General features: G+C 38.6%; 1 protein-coding gene across 2 annotated transcripts; it reads right to left on the bottom strand.

The window, feature by feature from the left end:
• Nucleotides 1–249: 249 nt before the first annotated feature.
• DSE (dermatan sulfate epimerase) lies at nt 250–22,526 on the bottom strand. 2 transcript variants are annotated; one of them, XM_026845573.1, is made up of 5 exons: nt 22,062–22,526; nt 10,650–10,903; nt 6,998–7,237; nt 5,289–5,496; nt 250–3,271 (listed from the first exon to the last, which is right to left on the bottom strand). In XM_026845573.1, exons 1-5 carry the CDS (start codon nt 22,475–22,477, stop codon nt 1,513–1,515), a joined length of 2,877 nt encoding a protein of 958 aa, XP_026701374.1. In that variant the 5' UTR covers nt 22,478–22,526; the 3' UTR covers nt 250–1,512. The 2 variants fall into 2 exon arrangements, with proteins under 2 accessions (XP_026701374.1, XP_026701375.1); XM_026845574.1 differs by having other exon boundaries at nt 22,066–22,174.
• Nucleotides 22,527–22,831: the final 305 nt, after the last annotated feature.

The raw sequence follows: 22,831 nt of genomic DNA, 5'->3' as shown, positions 1-22,831 counted from the left end.
TCAGTAGCTGGAACCTAGTGAAAATGTTCTGGTCTGTTCCCTGAGTATGTTTAGACAAGGAAAGCTCATCAAATTTTCAACACACAGACTCACAGAAAGCTTAACAGCAACAATGTAGATAACCAACACCCAAATGGGTGTAAGGAAGGAAAACAAAGGTTTGTGGTTTGAACAAAGTGCTGATGAACATAATTACCATAATTATCATGAAAAAATATTTTAATCAAAGAAAAAACAACTTTTCCACAGCAACAATTATAATGTTTTTATTTAGCAAATGTACTGGAAAAATTGTTTTTCTGTAAAGACAGACAGATACACCCCAATTCCATAGAGCTTCCATTCTCTCAAATAGTTATGATTTTTTGAAATCATCTTAATTAACAGAAGGGAATATATGTGGAGATGTCAAACTTATTTTTGTCATAAACCACATGATTCCATTTACCACTAACCCCCAAATAATTGACCCAAGGCCACCAAGAGCTTGCAGAACCCCTTCTGGTGCTTTATAGAGAACACTGTTCACACAATTTTAACTGTCCTCTGATTCTAGCCATGTGAACAGAAAAAAAGACATTAAATACATCCTTAATACCTATTTTTCCATACTGGCAATTGCTGAGGTTACCATAGGATTGCTTTGGTTTTTTGTTTGTATTTTTTACAATTCCATATGGAAGGGCAGTGATCGAAGACATTATTTCCCTACTAAGACATGCTTCAAACTATGGAAAACTTGTGAAACCCTGCCTTGTAAAACTGAAAACAGACCCTATGGCATTCATCCTTCTACAGTCTACACTTGACTGAAAGATAGTTTTTTCCTGAGAATTGTGTTCCTTTATACTTTGAGTGAGCCCCGTATTTACCTTCTGCTTCTGCCTACTAAGCAATGTGCCTCTCACTTGGCAAGTATTGACATGATTGCCATTTCCCACCGTGTCGGATTGTAAAGCATGGAAGAGGTGACATGATGTAAGGGTCTGCAATAATTATAAAGGAGCATCCCATATTGAAGCATTCTTTGGTTTGGCAGAGAGAAATGAATTCTACTTCAAAGATCTGCCTTGCATACTTGTGTTTGAATGTCCTTTCTTTACGAGAATGTCCAGAGACATCCATAGCAGCCTGAAATGAAAATCCACTAAATGCAAACCCAATTCTGTATAAAAAAGAAAGCCCTTAGAAACAAATCTATGAAGAGGGCTCTCCTCACCAAGAAATTAATTACAACTTTACATTACTGAACTCTGATAACAAAGTGTAACATACCCTCAGATGTGAGGCCCAACTCAAAACACAAAGGAAGAGTACTTATTAAGTACTTAGTTTTCTGAGATATTCACTGCTTGCCCTGTTCTTCTATCCCTTCTGGTCTGAAACCAATCTTTCCCCAGCTGTTTTTGGAATGTTTCAGAAAAAAAGAAGATAAAATTTGGCCCTATTAGGGTTAATGCTTTTGCATAGATGTATATGACCATAAACTGGTCGACTAGTAGAGGTCTTCTGCTAACATTGTGACTGAGAACAGGAAGAATACAGCCACAATAATATACAGCTGTCTACTAAAAGTATTGCATACAGACATCTTTGGCCATGCAGTCTCTTGGCCTTCTGAAAATATGTGAGCTGCATTGCTAACATGACAAAAAAAATAGCAATGTTGAGAATTAGAAAGAGGCGGGTGTAAGAAGCTGATATTGATGGGGCACTACTTCGAGCAGTTGTCACCATCTGTGCCAGCCCTGATCGGCCTTTGATTGAAACCCCGGTTTTGTGCTTCACATAAGTGATATCTGCAAAATCCAGAAGATCTTTCATTTCCTCGTCTTCATCTACAGGCAACTCTTTTTGTGCTTGAGTCTGTGCCTTTTGTCGCACTTTTCTTTCATTTACCTCAATTTGTGCAAAAATATCAGGAACGGCATCAACAAATTTGTAGCCTTTGGCTACTTTTCTGTTTTTCTTTGCTTTGCCGTGCTGCTGCTGCCTCTGTGAGATTGCAAATATCCTGTCAATGGCCTCCTCCGTCTGCCTCTTATCTGAAAACCTCAGCAGGCGCTCAGCAGTCTTCCTAAAGCTAGCCGTGTTGCGTACACGAGACAAGATCTGCTTCTCAAGCTGCTGGAAAACAGGCTTAAAATGCTGCAGGTTCCTCTCCACGATCCCTATGTAGTCCTTCACTTCTGGCACTGCGGAGCTCCTAATGGCAGAGGCTCGGTCAAAGACAATTTTCTGGCGGTCTGCAATAACCTGTGCAAAGGTAGAGCGGGACCCATCCTCAACGGGCCACAGGTACACCGTGTAGGCATGCTCACTGGTGGTAACGAAGACATCCAGCTGTGGAGAATCTCCACGGACGGTGAAGCTCTGCACGTCGATGGAGGGCCCAATGAAAAGGTAAATGGCCCTCGTGACAGGGTGCCGCAAGAAAGTCGTTACATTCACATAGTTTGTTCCATTGTACGGGTAGCCCCGGGGATACATCCTTGAGGCGATGGTAGCTTTCTCACTGTGGCCAGTGTCATCCATCCAGTACATCTTATATATCCCATCACGGTGCCTAATAAAGGCCCCATGGACATCATCAACAACTGTTTCTTCAAAAGGCACATCCACATTGTGGAAGAAACTGGTTGCTGCCTCCAGGGGGCTGTCATCTTCTAGATGGATTTGGTCCACTAGCAAAAGAAGCTGGGGATGGAGAAGTATGAGGTTTCTTTGCAATTTTCTCAGCTTCAGTTTAGGATTGTATGCACCTACTCCTTCTCCCCTGATAAAAACCACCCCGCTTCTCTCCATGGCGGCAACCACTCGTCCCTGACAGTCACCAGCCAAGTCATGCTTATATTTAAGCCACTTTGAGGAACAGTCTTCTGTAATCTGCCCTTCCCATGGGGAGAAGCAGCTTTTGGATACGGCAGGGGAAAACATTAACACATTATTAAAAAAGGTGTATTTTGGCCCATACAGAGCTTCTGTTATGAAAGGTACACCATTGGGAGCAAAAGTAAAGGAGTTCTGGTCCGGGTGTTCATGGCCAGCATTAAAGTTCTTCCACCCCTTGATCCACTCTTTGTACTTGTTCTTATGAACAATATCGTATATTGCACGTCCTCCCAGCTTTCCTGACTTGAAGGAAAGGAAAGGCCTGTTGATTTCAGCTGGCAAAGCACTTCCATAGGTTACCACTCCCCAGTCCTCAAAATAATGCAGCTTAGGAACCCCGTAGTCTGGCGGAGGTATGGAGTGCAAACTTGCATCATACCTGCCAAAAAGATGAGGAAAATGGGTTTAAAAATCACTCGACTGATTCCATTATCAGCACCTGTACTAAACTGAAAAACTGATTCAGTATTTACATCGAGGAGCAAACTAACAATATAAAGCCCATGCATATGCTTCCTGAACAAACTAATTACACAGTTGTAATGATATTTATCATACTAATCCCTATACAAATTTGTTGTGTGCTTTTTACTGAATAATAGCTGAAAGCATCTAATTCATATTTAAAGCAAGCAATTCTTCTGCAGTCCAAAAATAAGAGTACCACTAATTTCAAACTAGCCATGTTTTGTCTGATGATATAAAGTTACCAACTGCAACTCAAATCTTTAAAAAAGGCACATTAGGACCAGGCTGTAGACACTGTCTGTTTTGCACTAGACATCAACATTTGCACCTATTTACTGACTACTTAACCAAGAGAAGCAGAATATCTGTTTCCCCAAACTGATGATTATAGAGGTCTGTAGTCTCCAAACAGAATCAGCAATAACCTAAAAATTAATGTAAAGGCATTTCAAAGGATAAATTTTAATGATTTATGTCACTTAGTGTATGTTAGTTTCCTTCTCCAACTAGGTTGAAGAAAAATTTGCATGGCTTTCTTATATAAATTGTAAGAAATAAGACCTTTGGTTTAAAATGAGGTCTTAATTCCAGAAACAGTTAAAATGTATATATTTTTTATTTGATCTAAAGAATATAAAACAAACAAAAAACACCCCATAACTATGGCAAACAAAGCCTAACCTTCTGGCATTGTTTTTAAGCAATCAAAATAAACCAAACCATCATCAAGCCCAGTAATATTTCTGTTAGACAGCTCTTCATCAGATTTTTTCTCTACACTAACCAGAGGCCTCTGTCAGGCCAAGACAATCACAGCTCATGACCTGCATATGGCTTCGGGTAATTCCAACCAGCATCAGGAGCCTGCTCTATATCTAGCGGTTCTTGATGGAGATTCCCCTAAAAGCAGACCTCTTTCCTAACACTGTAATGCAAGTGGACATGCTTATCACAAGAGCGACACTGCAGCAGTAAGAAAAGGCAATTGTTGAATATTTAGATCTTTTTTTTTTTCACTCAGATGCTATTTATATTTAGATGCTATTTCCCTTTGACATCAAAAAGAATTTTTGAAGTATAAATTCCCAAGATTTCCATGGAGACACAGGAGAAAAGAATGATGGAATGGGGTTATAGAGGAGAGATTCTGTATTTTGCAAGTAACAAGATGAGGGGTGCTTGGAGCCTAATAAACATGCATTCTAATGTGCATATCATAAACGCAAACCAGTATATATTCAATATTTTTCTTGTAAGAAAGAGAAACAGAGCTGACTGACTCTTCAAAAATGTACTTGTCTCCAACACAGAAGGAATTTATATCTAAAGTCTCTTGGGTCTTTTCATTTCTTACTTTTAGAAGATTGACAAACAATTTATCAGAGCTGAAAACTACATGAAAAATATGGATCTAGTCATCTATCATGATCTTTTTTCTAAGCATAACTTACAAGTTAGTGTGCAAAATCAATTAACAGTAGCCTTATTGCCTGCATTACTTTACCTTTTAAAAGAAAGCTTGTATTATTACTTAGAGCTTTTAGAAGAAAACTATGGTTTAAATATTCACCTAATTAATTCTTAAAGAACACAGCAGGATTAAAAACCATTAGAATAGACCAAATCAAGCAAAGAACATATGTGGGTAAATTTTGAGTCCTTTTGGAACTGCCTGTATTCTATAAAAGCAGTAGACAATGGAAGGAAAACACAAAAGCAAATATAGAACAAGACAAAGGTGTTCCCTATGGCAACAAATACTGTGCATCTATGCCAAGCAAAGAAGTTCTTCTGAGCCTAATGATTCTCTGGGTTGCACATGGCCAGCCTGATCTCTGCTTCTGCAGTACAAATCTAAAGATAACAAATTATCACTAATAGCAAACAGCTGTCAGGTTCCTTTTGAGCCCACTAATTCCCTTTCATACCAGAGAAATTCAGTGTGGAGTGTGCACCACCTCTGCCCTTTGGATGGTGTCCCTGGGCCCTCTGCCACTCGGTTCCTTCTGATCTGCTCTGCCAACCAGTTCCCGCTGCCGTTGCGCATGACAAATTTGTCAAGAAACACTAGCTGGCTCTCCGGCCCGTAGAACCAGTTATAGTTGGAATCTGCGATGGCCACAGTTCTCTGAAACCCTTGGGAAAAAGTGAAAAGGAATGTAAGAAAGAACAAATAAACATACAAAGATGCATTTGTAGAGCATGACGGTGAAGCCAAGCAGTACAAACGGACACAAATTGAAACAGCCTTTTCAGATGTTTATAGACCTACTTGTAAATGATCCATAAACAGGTTACACAGGAACTGTTTCCTTCTACTGTAGCTAACTTGAATACTCACCTTTCTTCTTCAGCTGTTGGCTACAAAGTACTACAAAAGATGTAGGCAACAATGTACCATTCGCTTCTGCTCCTCACTCAAATCTGTCAAAGATAACTTTTTCTTTACAGCCTTCACTTTTCCTACGTCCATCCAAACTCTCTAAAGCAAGAAAACAGAGGTTCTCCCAAGGAAAACAAAAATAAAAAATCAGCTTCACCCTGAAACAGCTAGCATGAGTTCACTTTGCTCTTAGGAACCTCTCTCCATTAGATGCCTGAGGTCTCACATGGAGTCACCACAATTCCCTACATGCCTACGCTGGCATGCCAAAGCTGCACTCAGCCCCCCCTTTACATACACGACTAGATCTGGGGTTCTTATAGCAAATAAAGTCATCACTGTCTTTTCAACAGAAGTTGAACAATTTAAGTTCCTAATGAATTGTCCTGCAAATAAGCAACAGAAAACCGTAACTGAAAACTTTCAAGGCTGCCTGAAACTAGATCTCTTCTGAAATCTAGAAGGGGTCAGCAATATTCATTAACTTATAATGGTTTTTATATTTGTACACCTCCATCTTTCAGTCACAGCCAGGACTTCAAATCAGAGATGCTAAAACACACTGTGAAAAACCAGAAAGATCCAGCAAAAGAACAGGAATATTAAACAGCCTGGAAAATTGACCCATCAGTGACATTGGATATTTCTGTTTAATTCTCACATTGAAAAAAGAAAATGGCTCATATACCCCCCCCCCGAGAAACCTATCATTTGAGTCAATTACATTTTCCATATGAAAAATACTTTAATAAAAATAGTATAAAACTCTATTTCAATGTTTTGTGGAAAACTGGTGATCATCTAAAACTTGTCTATACTTTGTTGATATTTCTACCCTAGCTTCATGATTTTCTATTTCTTTCACTTAGTATTTTAGTGTGATGATTTCTGGCAAAGGCAAAAGTCAGTTAGAATCTCAAAGAATATTATTTTTCAAATTAAAAACCCCAGAAACAGATCTGTTTCAAACTCTGAAAACCAGAAATCAAATTCTGAACCATTGCTTTTTCTCCCAAATGATGTTCCTATATTTTGACTGGTTTTAAAAGCCAGAGTTTAATAAACAATGCTTTTTAATAAGCAGTGATAAACAAGGATGTCACTGTTTCGATGGATGATGAAGGTAAAATCCAAGGAAAAGGTTATTTTAAAAAATCCAAGTACAATGTTAATTAAAAATGGTCACTTCAAGTATGAAATTTACTGCTGCTACAAGAACTGGAAGATTCATCTTCATTTACCCAAAGGACCTACCTGGCAGAACAGTCCTGTACATAAACGCAAAGTGCTGCTTGAGCCAGGGGTGGCTGAAGTGATTGATATCAAAGTGCCTTTGGACAAGAAACATGTACTGGAACAGTGATCTGGTCGTGTAGCTGCCGTAGGCCACCCCTTCATAGAGGGAGCCATCTGTGACCTCCCGCAGCAGGACTACTGACTTCTCCATGATTGCCAACACTTGCTTGGTCCACAAGTAAGCTTCCTGAAGGTAGCCTGAAAGAAAAAAGATGATGGCAAATCTGAATACAACACCATAGATCATAGATTGCATCATCTGTACTCCCACAGCGGGATCCTTTACAGCAAGGAATCTGCAATCCAGAGCTCTATAATACAACCTAATGCTGCAGCGTCTCTGTAGTTCTAGGGTGAAAAATAAGCCACTGTATTTAAACACAGCAAAGCAAGGTCACATGAGCAAGAAAAAACTATCAAACACCATTTGCTAATAATGTGGGACTTACTTTCCATCTTAAAAGGAGAATTTCCTTAATGTGTTCACGACATGCAAAAAGGGAAGAGCCACTCCAAAACTATTGTATTTTAAATTAAAGCCATATGAAAACAATCTTACAGTCCCCACTAGAGGGCTCCAATAATACAAATATTCTAATCAGTCCTTTTTCACTGGCATGATCACCAGCGTGGCAAGGAGATCCTCAGAGTTTAACAATACAAAGAAGTTCACATTTGAGCTGCAGTTAACTGATGTTCTACTAATTCATGTTCTATTTTAAGACATGCTCTCTTCTGCTTACATTTTCAGTTTCCTGTGCAACCTAAAAGGTTATCCAAATAGAAGTTACTTTGGAAAAGTTTTGCATGGTTAATTCCAAATGCAGATTCCTCAACTCCAGAATAAAATTAATCTTCTAACTGGGTTAGCTTTCAGCCTCCACATATGCAAGACCTAAACAGTTATATTTCATCTAAAGAAAAGACTTTCAGAGATCTTACTGTTTTAGTCTGTTCTACACAATTTGAGAGCTGGGAAGAGGTTGAGAGGAGACTTTCTCGGGGTTTGTCTGCCTCCACTAAGGACCAAGAGAGCCACAGCACTGCATTTATGTATTGCAGAAGTCAGCATGTGGATCCCAGAAGAGGAAAGGCTATGCGCCTTCTCTTATTTTCTTTTGGAATCACTGGCAAGACAGGTAGGACTAAACAGGCAAACTGCCTTGCACTTCTATATGGCAACTTAGCGTCTACCCAACTCAAGTGTCTGGACACAGATTTAACCACACTTATTTCTACCATATTGCAGAGCTCAGCTGGCACACATTACACCCCATTACGTGGTGAAGCGGTGCCTGCTGAATGAAGCGCACGTGCCAGGCAAGGGAGTACGAGCTACATTCAAACCCACTACTAGGACTGTTTCATTTCATTGCCGCAATTACTGCATTTACGCTCAGCAGAGTGATGAGCAATTCAGACATCCTACTAGTCATGGCTGTCAAATCCTGCTCAGTTAACACAGAGAGAAAAAACTGCAATGTCTGAGTTAACCCGAATATAACATGGTATTTTTATCTTTATACATATATATATATGCACATACATGCATGTATGTTCTGTTTACTGAGTGTATATCTATGCTATAACCTCGTACTTGTAGTACGCTAAAAGAATAATGATACATTAGAATAAAAAAAAAAAAAAGAGACTCAACACACTGTCAGGCTACACAACGAGAACAAATCTCACCCAAAATTAGCAGTATCTATATCAAGTTAGGCCTTACCCAAGTTTCTTTTTTGAATATCTGACTGTTTACTTTAACTACAAAGACTTAAATATATGTGTGTGCCTAGAATTGCTTTCAATTAGTTGCATTTTTCAGTCCAGTGACAATGTTTACATGTTTTTAAGCTGGCTAGTTAGTCTCTGCATGCCTCAATAGCTGAATTGTATTTAAAATTATTAGTTGGAATTTAAACCTTTTGGGAGAAAGGTCCACATGGGGATACATTATTGGCAATTGCTGTGCATCTGATGCAGGAAGAATAATGTGTTCACTCCCTTTCTCTCTCCCTTCTTTTTTCTCCTTCAGACAAAATCTTTAATCTTGGAATGAGAATTTTTAAAAAACCTCTTTTTAAATTTTAAACCAACAGAAAAACTACATTTAAATTTCCATTCTTTTTAAAAAATAAAGCTGCTCTATATTGAAAACTGAATTTTTATTTAGAAATAGACAGTCTGTTTTGACCTATTTTCATTTGAAGTATCACCACTATTTTCAAATTGCTCATGTGTTGCTGAATTTGCTTGTTTTTTTCCCCTCCAAAAAACCCCCACCAACCTTTGGTGAAAGAAATATTGCCCAACTTTATTTGTGATGTTACCATTGTTTGGCACAAAACATGCTTATGGTCTATACTTTAACAAAAAGCAGAGTCATCTTGCAAACTGCCAGCTTTCTGCACCAACGGAGGCTCAGAGAAGGATGGAATTATGAGTAACTCAGCAAAAACCACTGAATAAACATGGTCTGAGTCTTCAATTTGTGGAAGGCAAGATAGGAGGAAAGGGAATAACTTCCACACATACTCTTGCTGCTTTTCAGCATAGGCATATCAGTGAATACGCTTGTTTTGACAAACACAAAAAGATGACCTCCCAATCACAGTAGATGCCACAGTTTTTTGTCACACTTCTTTGGGCATCTGAAAGCTCCAACACTGCGCAGATGTGCCTTTACTTGGCAGGGTGGAACTGCTTGTCAATGCCATCAGCATCTAGAAACTCCATTTTCCTTGACTTGCAGCAAGTAAGTAGTTCCACTGGGCATCATGCTTTCAAAATACCTGTAGCACGTATTAAATAATCACTTGATAAAATACTGACAGACTCTTATAAAAGCAGAAGCTGACTCCATGACTTCCACCTGGGGTTTCACGTCAGGATTTCTCATCTGTTCTCTACCTCTGACTCTGACTTGCACTTTCGTTTACACTGTGTGTCACTCAGACAGGAGGAGAGGGATAGCTCACAGGCAGAGCAGCCAAAACGAACTGATGAGGTTATTCAGCTGGGAACTGGGAAGGACGGATTTAAGTCCCCCAAGCAAAGACGACAATGACACCTGGCACTCTGGAAAGAAAGGTCCTGAGCTGTGGCCTTTAGGTGGATAAAGTTACACCTTAGCAGCTCTCTCAGGGAGACAGGACAGGAAATTTCAGGTTATCCTCCTGCTGTCTATCTCCCAGCTCAGAGCACGGGGTGTTTCTGACTGCTGACCTCCTTAATACATTGTGTAAGAAGACCAAGTGCATTGCTCTTTACTTATAACCAACCCTGAAAGACACTGTCTGTAAATCTGGACTGGATAGACTATACACAAGGGGATTTGTAATTCTTACAAACAGCAAGGTAAGAATTTCAGAATCAGTTAGATAACTACATTTATATAGACAGGTACACATGCATATATATTATACCTTGTACATCCACCCAAGAGTTTTGTTCTATTCAGGAAATTAATTTTTTCTAGGCAGAAAAAGGGCAAACCTAGTACTGCTGTACTCTCAGAAGCATTTCTACCAGTTCCTGAACTTTGCTGCATAAATGGCTGAGTGAGTTGAAACAGTTCAGGAAAATGTTCCTATGGTTTAGCACATACCTTGATTCATCAGAACCAGGCTTCCAGCCAACAGGGCCACACAGTTGGTAGGCTGGTGGTTGTGAAGGTACTGGAAGCCCCATCCACGTCTGTATGATGTTTCGTACATATATCCCGAGGCATTGGCAATTACCTCAAGAAATCTCTCCTGTTGAGTCTTGCTAAGACAGCTGTACAAGAAGTCATACGCAGTGGCAAAACCAACTAAGGAGTGAGCAAGAGGGACCTCATCCCACGGGGCATCCTTCACTAGCCTGTCAATAAAGAAAGATCCCAATTAATTGAGTTTCACCGACTTATTTTTTCTCTATTACCAAACTGTGAGGTGTGTATGCCTTAATGTCTCTGAAGCTAGACAATTCATGTTGAATTTTAACACAGTAGTAAGCTACTTACCAAGTCTCTGAGACCCTTTTTTTCTTTCCCAAGTATGAACAATGTTAACCTTCAACGCTCATTAATTTTATTAGAAAGATTAAGTTGTTAAATATTAAAACAGTGCTTGCAATATTCTAGGTTTTGCTAGGAGAAACGGATATGCAGAATATTGATTGTACAGAAATTGAATCTATTTATCTGAAGCAAGATTCACATCATTTTTGTGAGAAAGCAATATCCCATAGTTTATACTCCTTCAAAAATCTGTAACAAACTTTTCCAAAGAAGCCAAATATTGATAAATTCCTGAATGATGGCTATGGGACTGAAGTTGTCTTTAAAGCAAATATAATAACATAACTCACCATGCTGTTTCTTCATTTTTCAAATGCATTCAAGGATAGAAGCAGAGATGGTGAAATTTACTTTCATGATTACAGTTCAAATGAAATTAGTAGCATTAAAAAAACCCAGTGTTTAACATAAAATAGAGGTTAAATGATGCCACTACTCAAAATTATTATCTAGGAACTACCGGCTTGTATCCGATAATTACACTGCACTTAGCAAAATATCAAATTTGTACCAAGAAAATTCATAATGGAGGTGGAAGTAGTGTACAACAAGTATTTCTCTTAAATCAAGCATATGCTGTGTATCAAGTACTTTCAGGCCAGGGATTTACAGACAAGGAAATGTCAGTGAAAAAAAATCTTTGATAAACTTAAAAATCATCAGTTGTTTTCATGGTTGTTCTCTTCTTTCACTGTCTTTGCAATATATTTTTTATTTTGGAAATGAATTTTAAATTGTTGAGATGAGAGAGTGTCCTACTGCAATCGGTGGAAACTGTGCCGTGATCCTTAAGATGTGCACCTTCCAGCTTCAACTATTCTATGATTCTATAAAGATGATTTCAACTTAATTCATGTAAGCAGTAGCATGAACAACCAGATGAGAAAAAATACCAAAAGAGCAAGATTTAAAAAAAAATCCTCATTCTGATATAGGAGAATTTATTTGCATTCAAAATGCATGAACAAAACGCATAGAAATTACAACCATCAGCCTAGGGCACTGCAACTATGATAAAATGCAACATATACAAGTGAGAAAAATTACCTGTAATTTTTATTTCAGTATATTTAACAACACTGGAAGAATCAATGAACTTGGCACATTTATACCTGTATGCAATGAAAGCCTCTGTAGGCGTTTTGATTAGCTGAATTTCCAACAGTTCTAAGTGCTCACCTTCTGTCAGCTTCAACGCCAACTTCTGCTGGGTGAAGTTATAAAATAATTTTTCTTTTTTTTTTCAAATTAAATCTTTATCTCACAGGTTTTAAATTAAATACATGAATGTATTCAGCATTGAGCAGCAGGTTTTGACTTTTTTTTTGAAGCAGGGTTTTTATTATTTTGTTTGCACAATTTTGCTTCTTGGTTAGGAGACAGTCATTTACAGAAAATGGTTCTGAACAATATTAAGACAGCCAGCTATAATTGTGATAACAAGTAACTGTCAAAGCATCAGGAAAAAAAAGTCCTAAAAATCTACTATTCATCATCTCCACATCCGCATGCTGCTCTTTATGGTCAATACTGGGAACATTTCTCTATCATATTTTTCCTGGTTCAAACTCTAAACTTATCAGTGAAGACTTCCATCCAGGTATAGTAAAATTTCTTACTTATGTTATCACTTAATTGTTGTGCACAAAATCACAGACCTGTAAGCCAAAACATTTGCATGCTTTTCCTAGATGCTCATTCTTTCCATACTTTCAGATAAACTGGAAGAAAATGTAGCTGAAATGGGCAAGAAACTCTTCACACTCTCCAGATTTATTTATACTGTGCCACTGAGGCACAAAAATTGAAATTTGAATTAACTGATTATTTGTCAATCTCGGATAATTCTCTGCATCTCTATTTCTGCCTTTTCATCTTTCTTTATCATTGAAAAAGCTCTTAAAATGTTGTTAGTCCTATACATAGAAGTAAAGTTGCATCCTGTAATTGTTATATGCAACACCCTGACACCGCAATTACTGTCAAAAATCCTCTGACACATGAACAAACGTCTGACCAGCTATATCACGAATCCTAATTTCCGAAGTATTTTTAGTTTTGCTTTTCACAAAACCTTTGCACATTCAGAAATCGGAGTTCAAATGGGTACAGGAAATATCACTTTAAAGGGCTCTGCCTGGAACAGTTACAAAGTGATTGAAGCTAAGCGATACTTTAGGGGGAAAGAAAAGAACCATGAAAGAATCTGAGTTAATTTAAAACATTTAATTCAAAGTTCAGTATCCTTATGACAACACACAAACTGCTAATTAGAATGTGCTTAAAGATATTTAATGATCTTTACCTGACTTCATCTTAAATGGGATTTGACAGTGGAACTGATTTACTGTAACTTTCAAAATTAAGATCTATGATAACTTTATGTTTGGTTTTGAATGCAATACTGAATAAAATTCTATACTATAAGAGTGTGTATTAGTCCTTTTCACACCACTTCTGATAAAATAGAAAGCACTCTTCTACATGGTAAGTGCTAAATCCATCAGTTATGACTGCATTTAGTTTGTCGATTTCATCAGAAAAAAACCCCAACCTTTCAGTGTAAAAAACCTTATGTTAGGCATTCTAAGCCTACATACTGGCATAGATACCCAGCTCAGGTTAGACTAAGTCATTTTCCCTTCAATTGCAATTCTGTATATTAAGTCTTGCATAGAATTTAACAGTGATAACACAAGTAATACAGAAAATTAAAGATGACGATTTAAAGACCCTCATTTCTAAACATACAAAACCACAGCCAACATCTGTTCTTAAAATTAAGCTCTCCTAAAGCAATAACTCTTTAGCTGATATAAATCAGTGCACCTCCATTAACTGAATTTCATTGGAACCAAGCAATGTACACCAAACCATGTGGAACATGATTCACAAGAAGAATGGTCAAGTAGCAAGCATTAAATGCTTTTTGTATCTAAATTACGCTCTCATTTTTCAAATGGATCTCCAGTGTCAGAACTGGTAAACAGCCTGGCTGATAAACCGTGGGAAAGCATGGTACCGTAGGCCTGTACCAAACATATGCTGAAAAAGAGTGTTCAGGGATATTAACTACCATGCTCTGAAATATTAGAGAAAAGTTGTGTGTATTTATACAAATAAAGATAGGTAAAAACATGCCAATGCTTTGCACTGAAAATCAGCTATTTTCTAAGCATCTCAGGAGTGAAATCTGGCATCACATAGTATGAACCTCAGCTTAGCAATTAACTGTGTCTAAAGACAGCAAGTAACCGTTACCTCAATGATGCATTAGCCTCTTTGGTCTTTTAAAGGCATCAGATATTAAAAACAAGACTATCTATAATGGACTCTTTAGTACAGAGCAGCTACTTAGTTGTAAACGCTTTCAGCAAACGCTACTGTTCTAAAAATTCTAAAACCACATTTTAAAATAACGGCTAAACCATAAATGCACCCCTACAGATAGTACAAAGAATTTTTTTTTTTTACATGCTTATATACCTATACTTGTATTTGGAAGAACTGCCTATCTGGAAATTTGAGAAGGTTTATAAAGGAGCAAAAAGTGCCAAATGGGTTTGCTGCCTAATGATCAAAGTCCATAAACATCCAAAGCCTTATGCATCGTTCTGCACAGAAAACTGCTGTCTGGACAAATTCTGTGAATGGCACAGGAAAATTACAGGCCTGGGGTGTTCTTTTAAGTTCTCTTCATCTGTGTCATATAAAATATTTTTGTTACTTTATTTTAAACATTTAGAGTTTGATATAAATCCTCCATGAAGAAACTGTTGAAATAAAGACATCGTGGATAAGGTTGGTATTATGGATAAGTAGTATGGTTTTTCTACATGTGTTGAGAATTTCAGCACAGTGCAACATGGTTGGGGGCAGTAACACTCAGTGCTTCAATCATCAATTTATGATATCAAGAACCATCACTCATGCACTGCATTGTCCAAGACTAAGGGTGTACATACTACCTTCACTAAATGGGATTCCATGCTCTAAATAGGTATAACAATTGTATAAAATTTTGGATGGGAAGTAAAAAGCAGTATCAACAACAACAAAACCAACAATAAAAACTGTGCTAAGATTACCACAACCTCTCCATTTCCCGACAACACCTCCAACGCTACTAATGTCTTTTCTCTCAGTAGAAAGAGTTTTCTCTATTTTCCCCTCATTTCTCTCTACTAATAACTACTTCCTTACTGAAACCTTAAGTATTAGCACTTCTCCAAGAGGGAAAAAACACTATCTGCCCAGTTCAAGGCAGGATTTAAATCAAATTCTCCTCCTTAAGTGAGTTCCCTGATCATGGCCTGTGGGATGCTTAGAATCGCCTTCCCTTCACTTTGTATCCAGTTCTTAAAAACAGATCGAAGTAAATAGGAAAAGTAACACTCTCTAACTAGAGAAATAGTACACGCTTCCAGGCAATGTGAGATCTGATTTCTAATCTTTATGTCAATATGTAATACGGCATCACTGCATGCAAAATGAAGCATTAAGCACACCCTGACACATATATTACACAAGTAATCCACATCCTAAAGTTTAATGCTCCAAACTTTCCCATGACAAATTACTTACTGCAGAATAACTCCTGGAGGTTGAGGGCAGATTAAGCTACTGATTGAAGGAAGCATGCCAGTACTCCCTCCTTAGTACTGAATCACTCACTCTCACTAGGTGGATGCAAAGGAGACAAGTCAGGGCTCTTTTTTAAAGGCTTACAGGTGAAAATTAGTTCAAGGACAGCCCTCTAGTACATTTTGTTGCAATCTGTCTTCAGAGCTGGTATGTAGCTAACAGCATGGTTGAGTTTAATGCACATTAAATGTCAAGTGTGGATGCAGATGTGTCATGTAATGGCGCCAACTGACCTCTTGATCCTAAAATTGATTGTGTAATTGCACAGTCTTCCGAATGCCAATGCTCTGGCACCCACAGACCCTTGTTATTGTTCTGATCCACTTCTGGGGGAAGGAGATACAGCTTTAAACTTCCTGTCAGGCAAAGGAGAGAACTATTCTTCCATGGGCAGAGGGAGTATACATACCTACCAAGGGGAATGAGACCACCAACATTAACATTTGTTTTATAAACTAGACTCAATTTTCAGTATTTTTCTTACAAAGCCTCCAAAACAAAATTTTTACTTGTGCTCGAATGGGATTTTTTCTTCACTAATGGAACAATATCATCCAATTTTTGTTTTGGAAAGAAAGAAGAAGAATCCTTGAAAAAATCTGTTTCATCCAAAACAACCTCTCATCTTTCACCCTTTCCAAATTTTTCTGGTTGTTTGCCAAAACAAAACCCCCATTATCTGCACAATCTAAGTGCTCGGTCATTTGCAACAACAAAAATGTTAAGAATAAAAAATGTCCTTGAAAAACTGATGATTTATATTTCCAGTGTCTAAGATAAAACATGACAAGTTTGCCTTTATCTCTTTACCAGTCATGTTTCGGCAGCAGCCACTCTGACGTGCTTTGTGTTCGTTGTGGCTCAGTTCACAAGAAGACAGGCAAAGGAGTGGTTAAATGTAAATGGCTACATTCCTATTAATATGGGAAAAAGAGGTAGCATATAGACAACATTTTCAGAAGTTTTAAGAACTTACTATAAAAGTAGAATTGTACTGCTTAGTGTTGAGAAGGCAACTAAAACTTTAATCCTTTGGAAACCTTCATCTACTTTCTATCCTCTTTCTCTGTTTCCCCATAGGTCTATAAACATTTTGCCACTTCTAAAGGTTCTTTCAGATCCTCTTCTCTCATTTTTGGCTTTGATCACAAGAGAGTCCTTTTCACACTGGGCTCACTCTCAGCATCCATCATGATCCTTCTGTGTTGACACATTAATAAACAAGAACTGAGTCTGGTTTAGTAGTTCTCAGTGTCATATTAAGCAGACACAGAAATTTAGTTATGTTATTATTTCAACAGATTACCTACAGCTCTTGTTGCAGCAAATTTTTATACCAGGCATACCACAAAGTGAACTCCCTGTAGCTACCACAGAACTTCAGTGCTAATTTATCTCCTAGAGATCCTATCAATTAAAAAAGGTATAAAAGAAACTCTTCAAAACCCAGCTAGTCGTTCAAATTTCATTCACCATTTCTATCTTTAAATGCTACATATGAAAAAGATAAAAACAGTATGAGGGTTTGATATTTCACTTACTAACTTAATAATACTTACATATTCCAGATAGCAAATTCACCCTCCTGCCCTTTCTTTTCTTTTTCTTCCTCCCTATAGGAGACTATCTCAGCATCCCCCAAGCTTCTTCGATACTAACTTCTATGCCACAGTCTTATAAAACCCTCCTAAGTTTTCTCTGAATGTGACTGCTGGTTGATTATTGGGAGTCAAACAGATGTTCTAAATTTGTGGTGTCAGCACAGACTCACTTGATTTCAGCTTGGCTCATGTGAATTTATTATAGTTATACGTTTATCTACACATTTAATTATTTATATTTATGTATTTTTACTTTGCAATCCATGTTGTTCAACACTGAGCACTATCTGGATACTAACAGCAATGGTCCCATAGCATGCTCCAATACTTCTAATAAACAGGGATTAGCAGAAGTCTATAGGATTGCTGGTCAATAAGAAATAGCAGAAAGGTCACAGATTTGTTATGCTGAAGACTCCTGTTAGCTTCTCCTTACTGGCTTCTACTTCCTTGGAATGTTTGCACATGCTTGACAGCAATTATCTGCCCTATGAAGCCCACAGAGCCAGGCTTACTGTCAAATCCCACACCTTACTGCACATTGGTAACATACTTGACTTTAAAAACGGTGTGACGACTATGTGCAAAAAAAAAAATAAATTACAGCAGTCTCTTGTCTGGCAATTGCAAATGGGAATATGTCCTGCTGTAAGAAGAGTGCAGAATTTGTGAACTTCTAAGGCATTTGTTTATAAGGTGAGCTTAGTAAAGAAGAGAGTTTTTCACTCCTTTGTCCAAAGCACAGGATTTGACTGGACTCTTATTTCTGCACAATGTGTGACTCCGATTACATCACTCTGCTCAGTGCAGGAACGGGCCGAGGCACCATATGGAAAGAATCAAGAGTACAGATCCCCTTGGCCAAAAACACACTTCTGGTGGGGAGTGCTCTAGGGGCCAGTCAGAGATAAAATGCCAGAAAATGCATTTATATCCTCTGTTCTCTGTAAAATAAGATAATACGGCATTAACATAAGGACAAACTTTCCCTAAGATCTTAGGCAGCATCTAGATATCAAACCCAGGAAAACCAATCTATTTTTACAGAAGCATTAATGCACTACATTTTCCTGCTCTTGCTAGTCTCCAGAACATTGTCCGTTCCCATATTATTTTGGGTGATTGTTATAGTTAGCTATTAGCCATTGCCCCTTTGTTTATTTTAAAATGTAAACCTACTCCAGGATGTAGCAATTACGGATGCTCTGTTATGAGCAGCACGCCTATCAACATTGCTTGTTATGACAAAGGGCTCAAGCTGTTAGCCTACATGAATGGGAACTCAATTAAGAGTGTACTTTATTATGTGATATAAAATAATTATTGTAATAGACGAAAAAAGACAAAAGTGCTTAATTACATGCCTCTTCCATACATGTATCAATTACCAGAAGACTTTCTCATAAATGTATCCTGAGATATTGAACCATATTTGGACTATTGAGTGATTCTCGCTAATGTAAAGATGAAATTTAAAATGTCAATCTCCTCAGTCTCCTAGCATTCTGGGACAAATAATCAGTGACATTTTAAACTGTATTTATTTTATCCAACTACTGCACAAACTACCAAAATACACTTTTGTTTTCTGGTAAGGCTTAAATTTGGTTTAATATTGCCACAAAAATTAGAAGAGACTCATCCAACTGGATTTTTTTTTTTTAATTCTAGTTATTTTAAGTCAATGCAATGTCAGCAGAAGTCAAAAGAAATCCAGATTATACTGTTAAAACAATCAACCTGCCAACAAGGAATCTATATGATTACCAGATTTAACTTTCCAACAAACACTGATGAATCTGTCAGTGATAAAAAGACATTTTGGGGCAATTTACGTGGCAGTCTAGGCACCTACATTATAGCGGAAGTCTAGAGAGAGAATAATTTACTTATCTTACTGATACCTCTCTGGACAAGCCCTCTTTTCTGACACATAAGGAGTTTTGGCAGATGAGTCTCTGAACATTCAAGACTCCTAACTTTGGCGACATCAAAACCGCTCCTTCTTTCCACCCTATTCATCAGAACATGCATGCCCTCAAATTATTTAATAAGGGTAACATTTGTAATATATCACTGAAAATGATATTTTCCCCAGGGTCTGAGGGAAACTAAACATGCCTAAATAGACTGGACAACTAATTTTTTTTTTAATTCCATTACTGTGACATTGCCAGAACAGTTCACATACAATCTTACTCACTGCTTTAGATGCTGTAACATTTAAACACGTGCTAGTAACACTCAGGCTACAACTCTATTTGCTATGTTTGTTCTCACAGTCTCTTCCTTCATGGAGAAGTGTGTGCAGGAACTTGTTTTCTGGTAATTTTTAGTTGAGTGTCTTAGGAAAAAACAGATTTACTTAATCTGTCTGTCCACTCCTTCAGCTTCTGAACCTTCTGACCTATTTGGGCAAAGCCAGGCAGAGCAGTACATGCCTCAGAGATGTTACATTCCTACACTTTCCTGAAAACCACTGTTGGACAAGGGAGAGGGATCTGTATTACCGCCATCACTGAGGGGGCTATAGTGTCAACTCCATGTTGACAGCATTCAGCCATAATCTCTCAGGAAAAACAAAAATGGAAATCAGATCTGTGTTTCTGTCACAGTATTTGAAAAAGTGACCAGTTGGAGGTTATACAAAGGGGAGCTTACCCCAGCCCTATTGCCTATGTTTCCGATTTTCTGTATTTCCCCTACTAAGCACATTGCACCCAATTCTTTTGCAAAGCAGAGAACATTGATTAGACCTTGATTGTTTGCTGAATTACATGTCTACATCAGAAGGGAAAGATGAAGCATGGCTTCTCTTTCACCGAGGTAATGCAAGATACTTGCTTGAGAAAAACAGTAGTTTGGGGAAGAAAATATCATCAAAGCCAAGTGGAAATAAGATATCTGCTCAGTTCTGATTGGTATCTGGTCAACTAGGACAAAGGACAGCATTATGGCAAGGGACAGAGGAACCACAATTAATCCATGGCAGGAATCACAGGACACATGGAACTGAAATGAGGTTACTGAGACAGTGAGTGAGACGTAGGAAACTGGAGACAGACATAAATAAATGCCACTGATCAAAATATTACTTGTTCCTCTTTGTTACTGCATTAAACCAGATGGCCATGTAACCATGTGTTTACACGAACCACAGCAAGTTGGTTAGGAGGAAGATGTTGACTTTGGAGCAGACCATAGGTCCTGCTGGAGATGGTTACACGTTCTTGGATTCACCTCTGTATGGCTCTATCCCTCTGCCAGTGTGCCAGGAGAACACACAGACTGCCTCTGGAGGTAAGACTTAAGCTTTGTATTGCTATGCTTCAGTGGAAGATTTTGGAAATTACCACCATCCTGTTGTGCCAATACTTTTCTTCCCAGCCGCCATGTGTCCTCTCTTCTGTGACATGCACATAACTTAAGCCCAGTGTGTAGCTTCTGTCTCGCATCACTTCTTTTGTTCTAGTTCCTGTATTTCTGTGACATTCATTGCTTTAATATTTGTTACAGTGGAACCCCAAAACTTCAATGCCTTTTAAATAATGACCATCAGGAAGATATGGATCCCAAATTATGCCAGCTCAAATCCAGCATAATTCCAATGACAGTCCATGGATGGATGCCGTTTATAGGACACTACTAGTTGGTCTTAACCCAAAGAAGGTAAGAAATAGTAGTTCAAGCAATGAATACATCTTGAACAGCTAATGCTTCTTACTGTGCTGACTTGAAACCTGACTCAGACTTTTGCTGAGCTGCTGCCACCATGGAGCTGTAGGACAGAGGCTGCGACAGAGGGGAGCAGTGCCTCATCAAAGCTCCACTGGCCTGGGCAGAAGCCACTCTCATGGCAAAGCCCATGTTTTCATCCTCTGACCTCCTCACCGTGGCAGCAACCTCGTGCCAGTCTGCAAGGTGCACCGAGTGGCAACTGCTGCAGCGGCACAGAGGAAATGTGTCTGCCTGAAAGAAAAAGTGAGATAAATTGCTGGTGTGTATGAAAAAGGAATATGAGGAGAAGGATAGGGTCCCAACTGCGAGACTTACCCATAAAGAGAGAACATTAACTTCTGTCCACAGAGAAAGAGTGCTGCATGAGAACAGAGTAACTTGTGGATGACAACTCACATCCAGGTGAAGTTAATCCAGGAGGATGTCATCAAAATGCCAGTTACTCAGGCAGTTCTAGTAATCAGAGGGACAACTATCTTTATCATGTCCTAGTATGTCTTAAGGAGAGGCCACAGACCATATAGTCAAGTGAAACTGCAAGTCTGAACTGAAGCTCAGACAGATGTTACAGCAGACTGAGACACTCAAGAGTAGTTTTATCTACACCTAATTATACCTTTTTCATAGGTACCCCTTTCCTGAATTCTTCTTCAGGAAGAATTACCCAAAAGATATGTAGGAGTTTGGGAAAAAAAGACATTAAAAAATAACACTTTTAGCACTTCTCACCACAAATCAGATTTGGAACCCTGCTCATTTCATCATTAATTTGCCACAGGGTAAGTCCAGTGAAGGTGAAAAGCTGTGTGTCACTGCTGGCCCAAATGCAGGTAAATGCATTCGGCAAGTTAGTCACTGTTAAAGTGAATGTCAGAACATCTGAAATAATTCAAGCAATTCACTCATCCATTCACTCCTCCAACTGCAAGCAGTTCATATAGTAAGAGCAACTTAAAAAAAAAAGACAAAAATCTACCAACTAGGCTGAGCCGCCATCCTCTCCATGTAATCCTTGGCCATGTTGATGGCCTCGATGTTGTCAGGGTAGAGCACACAGAACATCGCCAGGGCCCCGAGGTTGTTGCCATAAATTTCATTCCACCGAGCACTGAACTCCTTGGGGTCCCAGGGAGGAAGGTAGTCCAGCGGATTCGAGAGCATCGTTTGCACTGCCTCTATCAGACGAGCCGCAATGTGCCGGTGCGTGGTGGCAGCCTGGAGACGCAGAGCCTCCACGTCCCCTTTGGAGAAGTAGAGCATGGGGTAGCTGTCATAGTTGGCATTGACGAAAGGAACCATTGTGTCCGGGTACTCCCTCGCACCGTAGGCAAAGGCGAAGCAAACCACGTGTATGAAAAACACACTTGGGGCTCCCCGTGTGTGAGTCCTCATTGTGGCATCAGATCTCCAAGTCTCAGTGGCAGCCAAACCATCTTTGAAATATCCTGAGGCAGACAGACATGAAAGAGAGAGTTAGAAAATTAATCTGTGAAACACTACAATTCAGGATGCTGTCTAGGAAATACAATTCCATCTAGACTTAAAGAACCCCACGTATTGTCCAGGTGGCTTTCAAATTATATGAATACTTCAGACAAAATAGCTACTGAGCAATTAATCCTAAAGGAAAACCTGTACACTTTGAAGAAAACCCCTCCTTCCCACATCTTTCCTTCTAGTAGCTGATACGAGGTGAAGGAACACACTGACAGCTCTTGTACTTGAGATTTCAAATAATTGCAGTGG

Source organism: Athene cunicularia (genome assembly GCF_003259725.1).
Source record: "Athene cunicularia isolate RWA chromosome 3 unlocalized genomic scaffold, athCun1 chr3_part1, whole genome shotgun sequence".
NCBI classification, from domain to species: Eukaryota; Metazoa; Chordata; class Aves; order Strigiformes; family Strigidae; genus Athene; species Athene cunicularia.
Note: the sequence above shows the minus strand (reverse complement) of the source record. Positions and strands in the feature narration are given on the sequence as shown.

What these genes read in the sequence shown, in the direction of transcription:
- DSE (XM_026845573.1), bottom strand. Translation starts at nt 22,477, where the DNA reads ATGAGGACTCACACACGGGGAGCCCCAAGTGTGTTTTTCATACACGTG. An exon ending in GTACAGGACTGTTCTGCCAG is followed by an intron (nt 5,497 to 6,997) that starts GTAGGTCCTTTG and finishes CTTTTTCCCAAG; the next exon opens with GGTTTCAGAGAACTGTGGCC. An exon ending in CTCCACACTGAATTTCTCTG is followed by an intron (nt 3,272 to 5,288) that starts GTATGAAAGGGA and finishes TCTTTTTGGCAG; the next exon opens with GTATGATGCAAGTTTGCACT.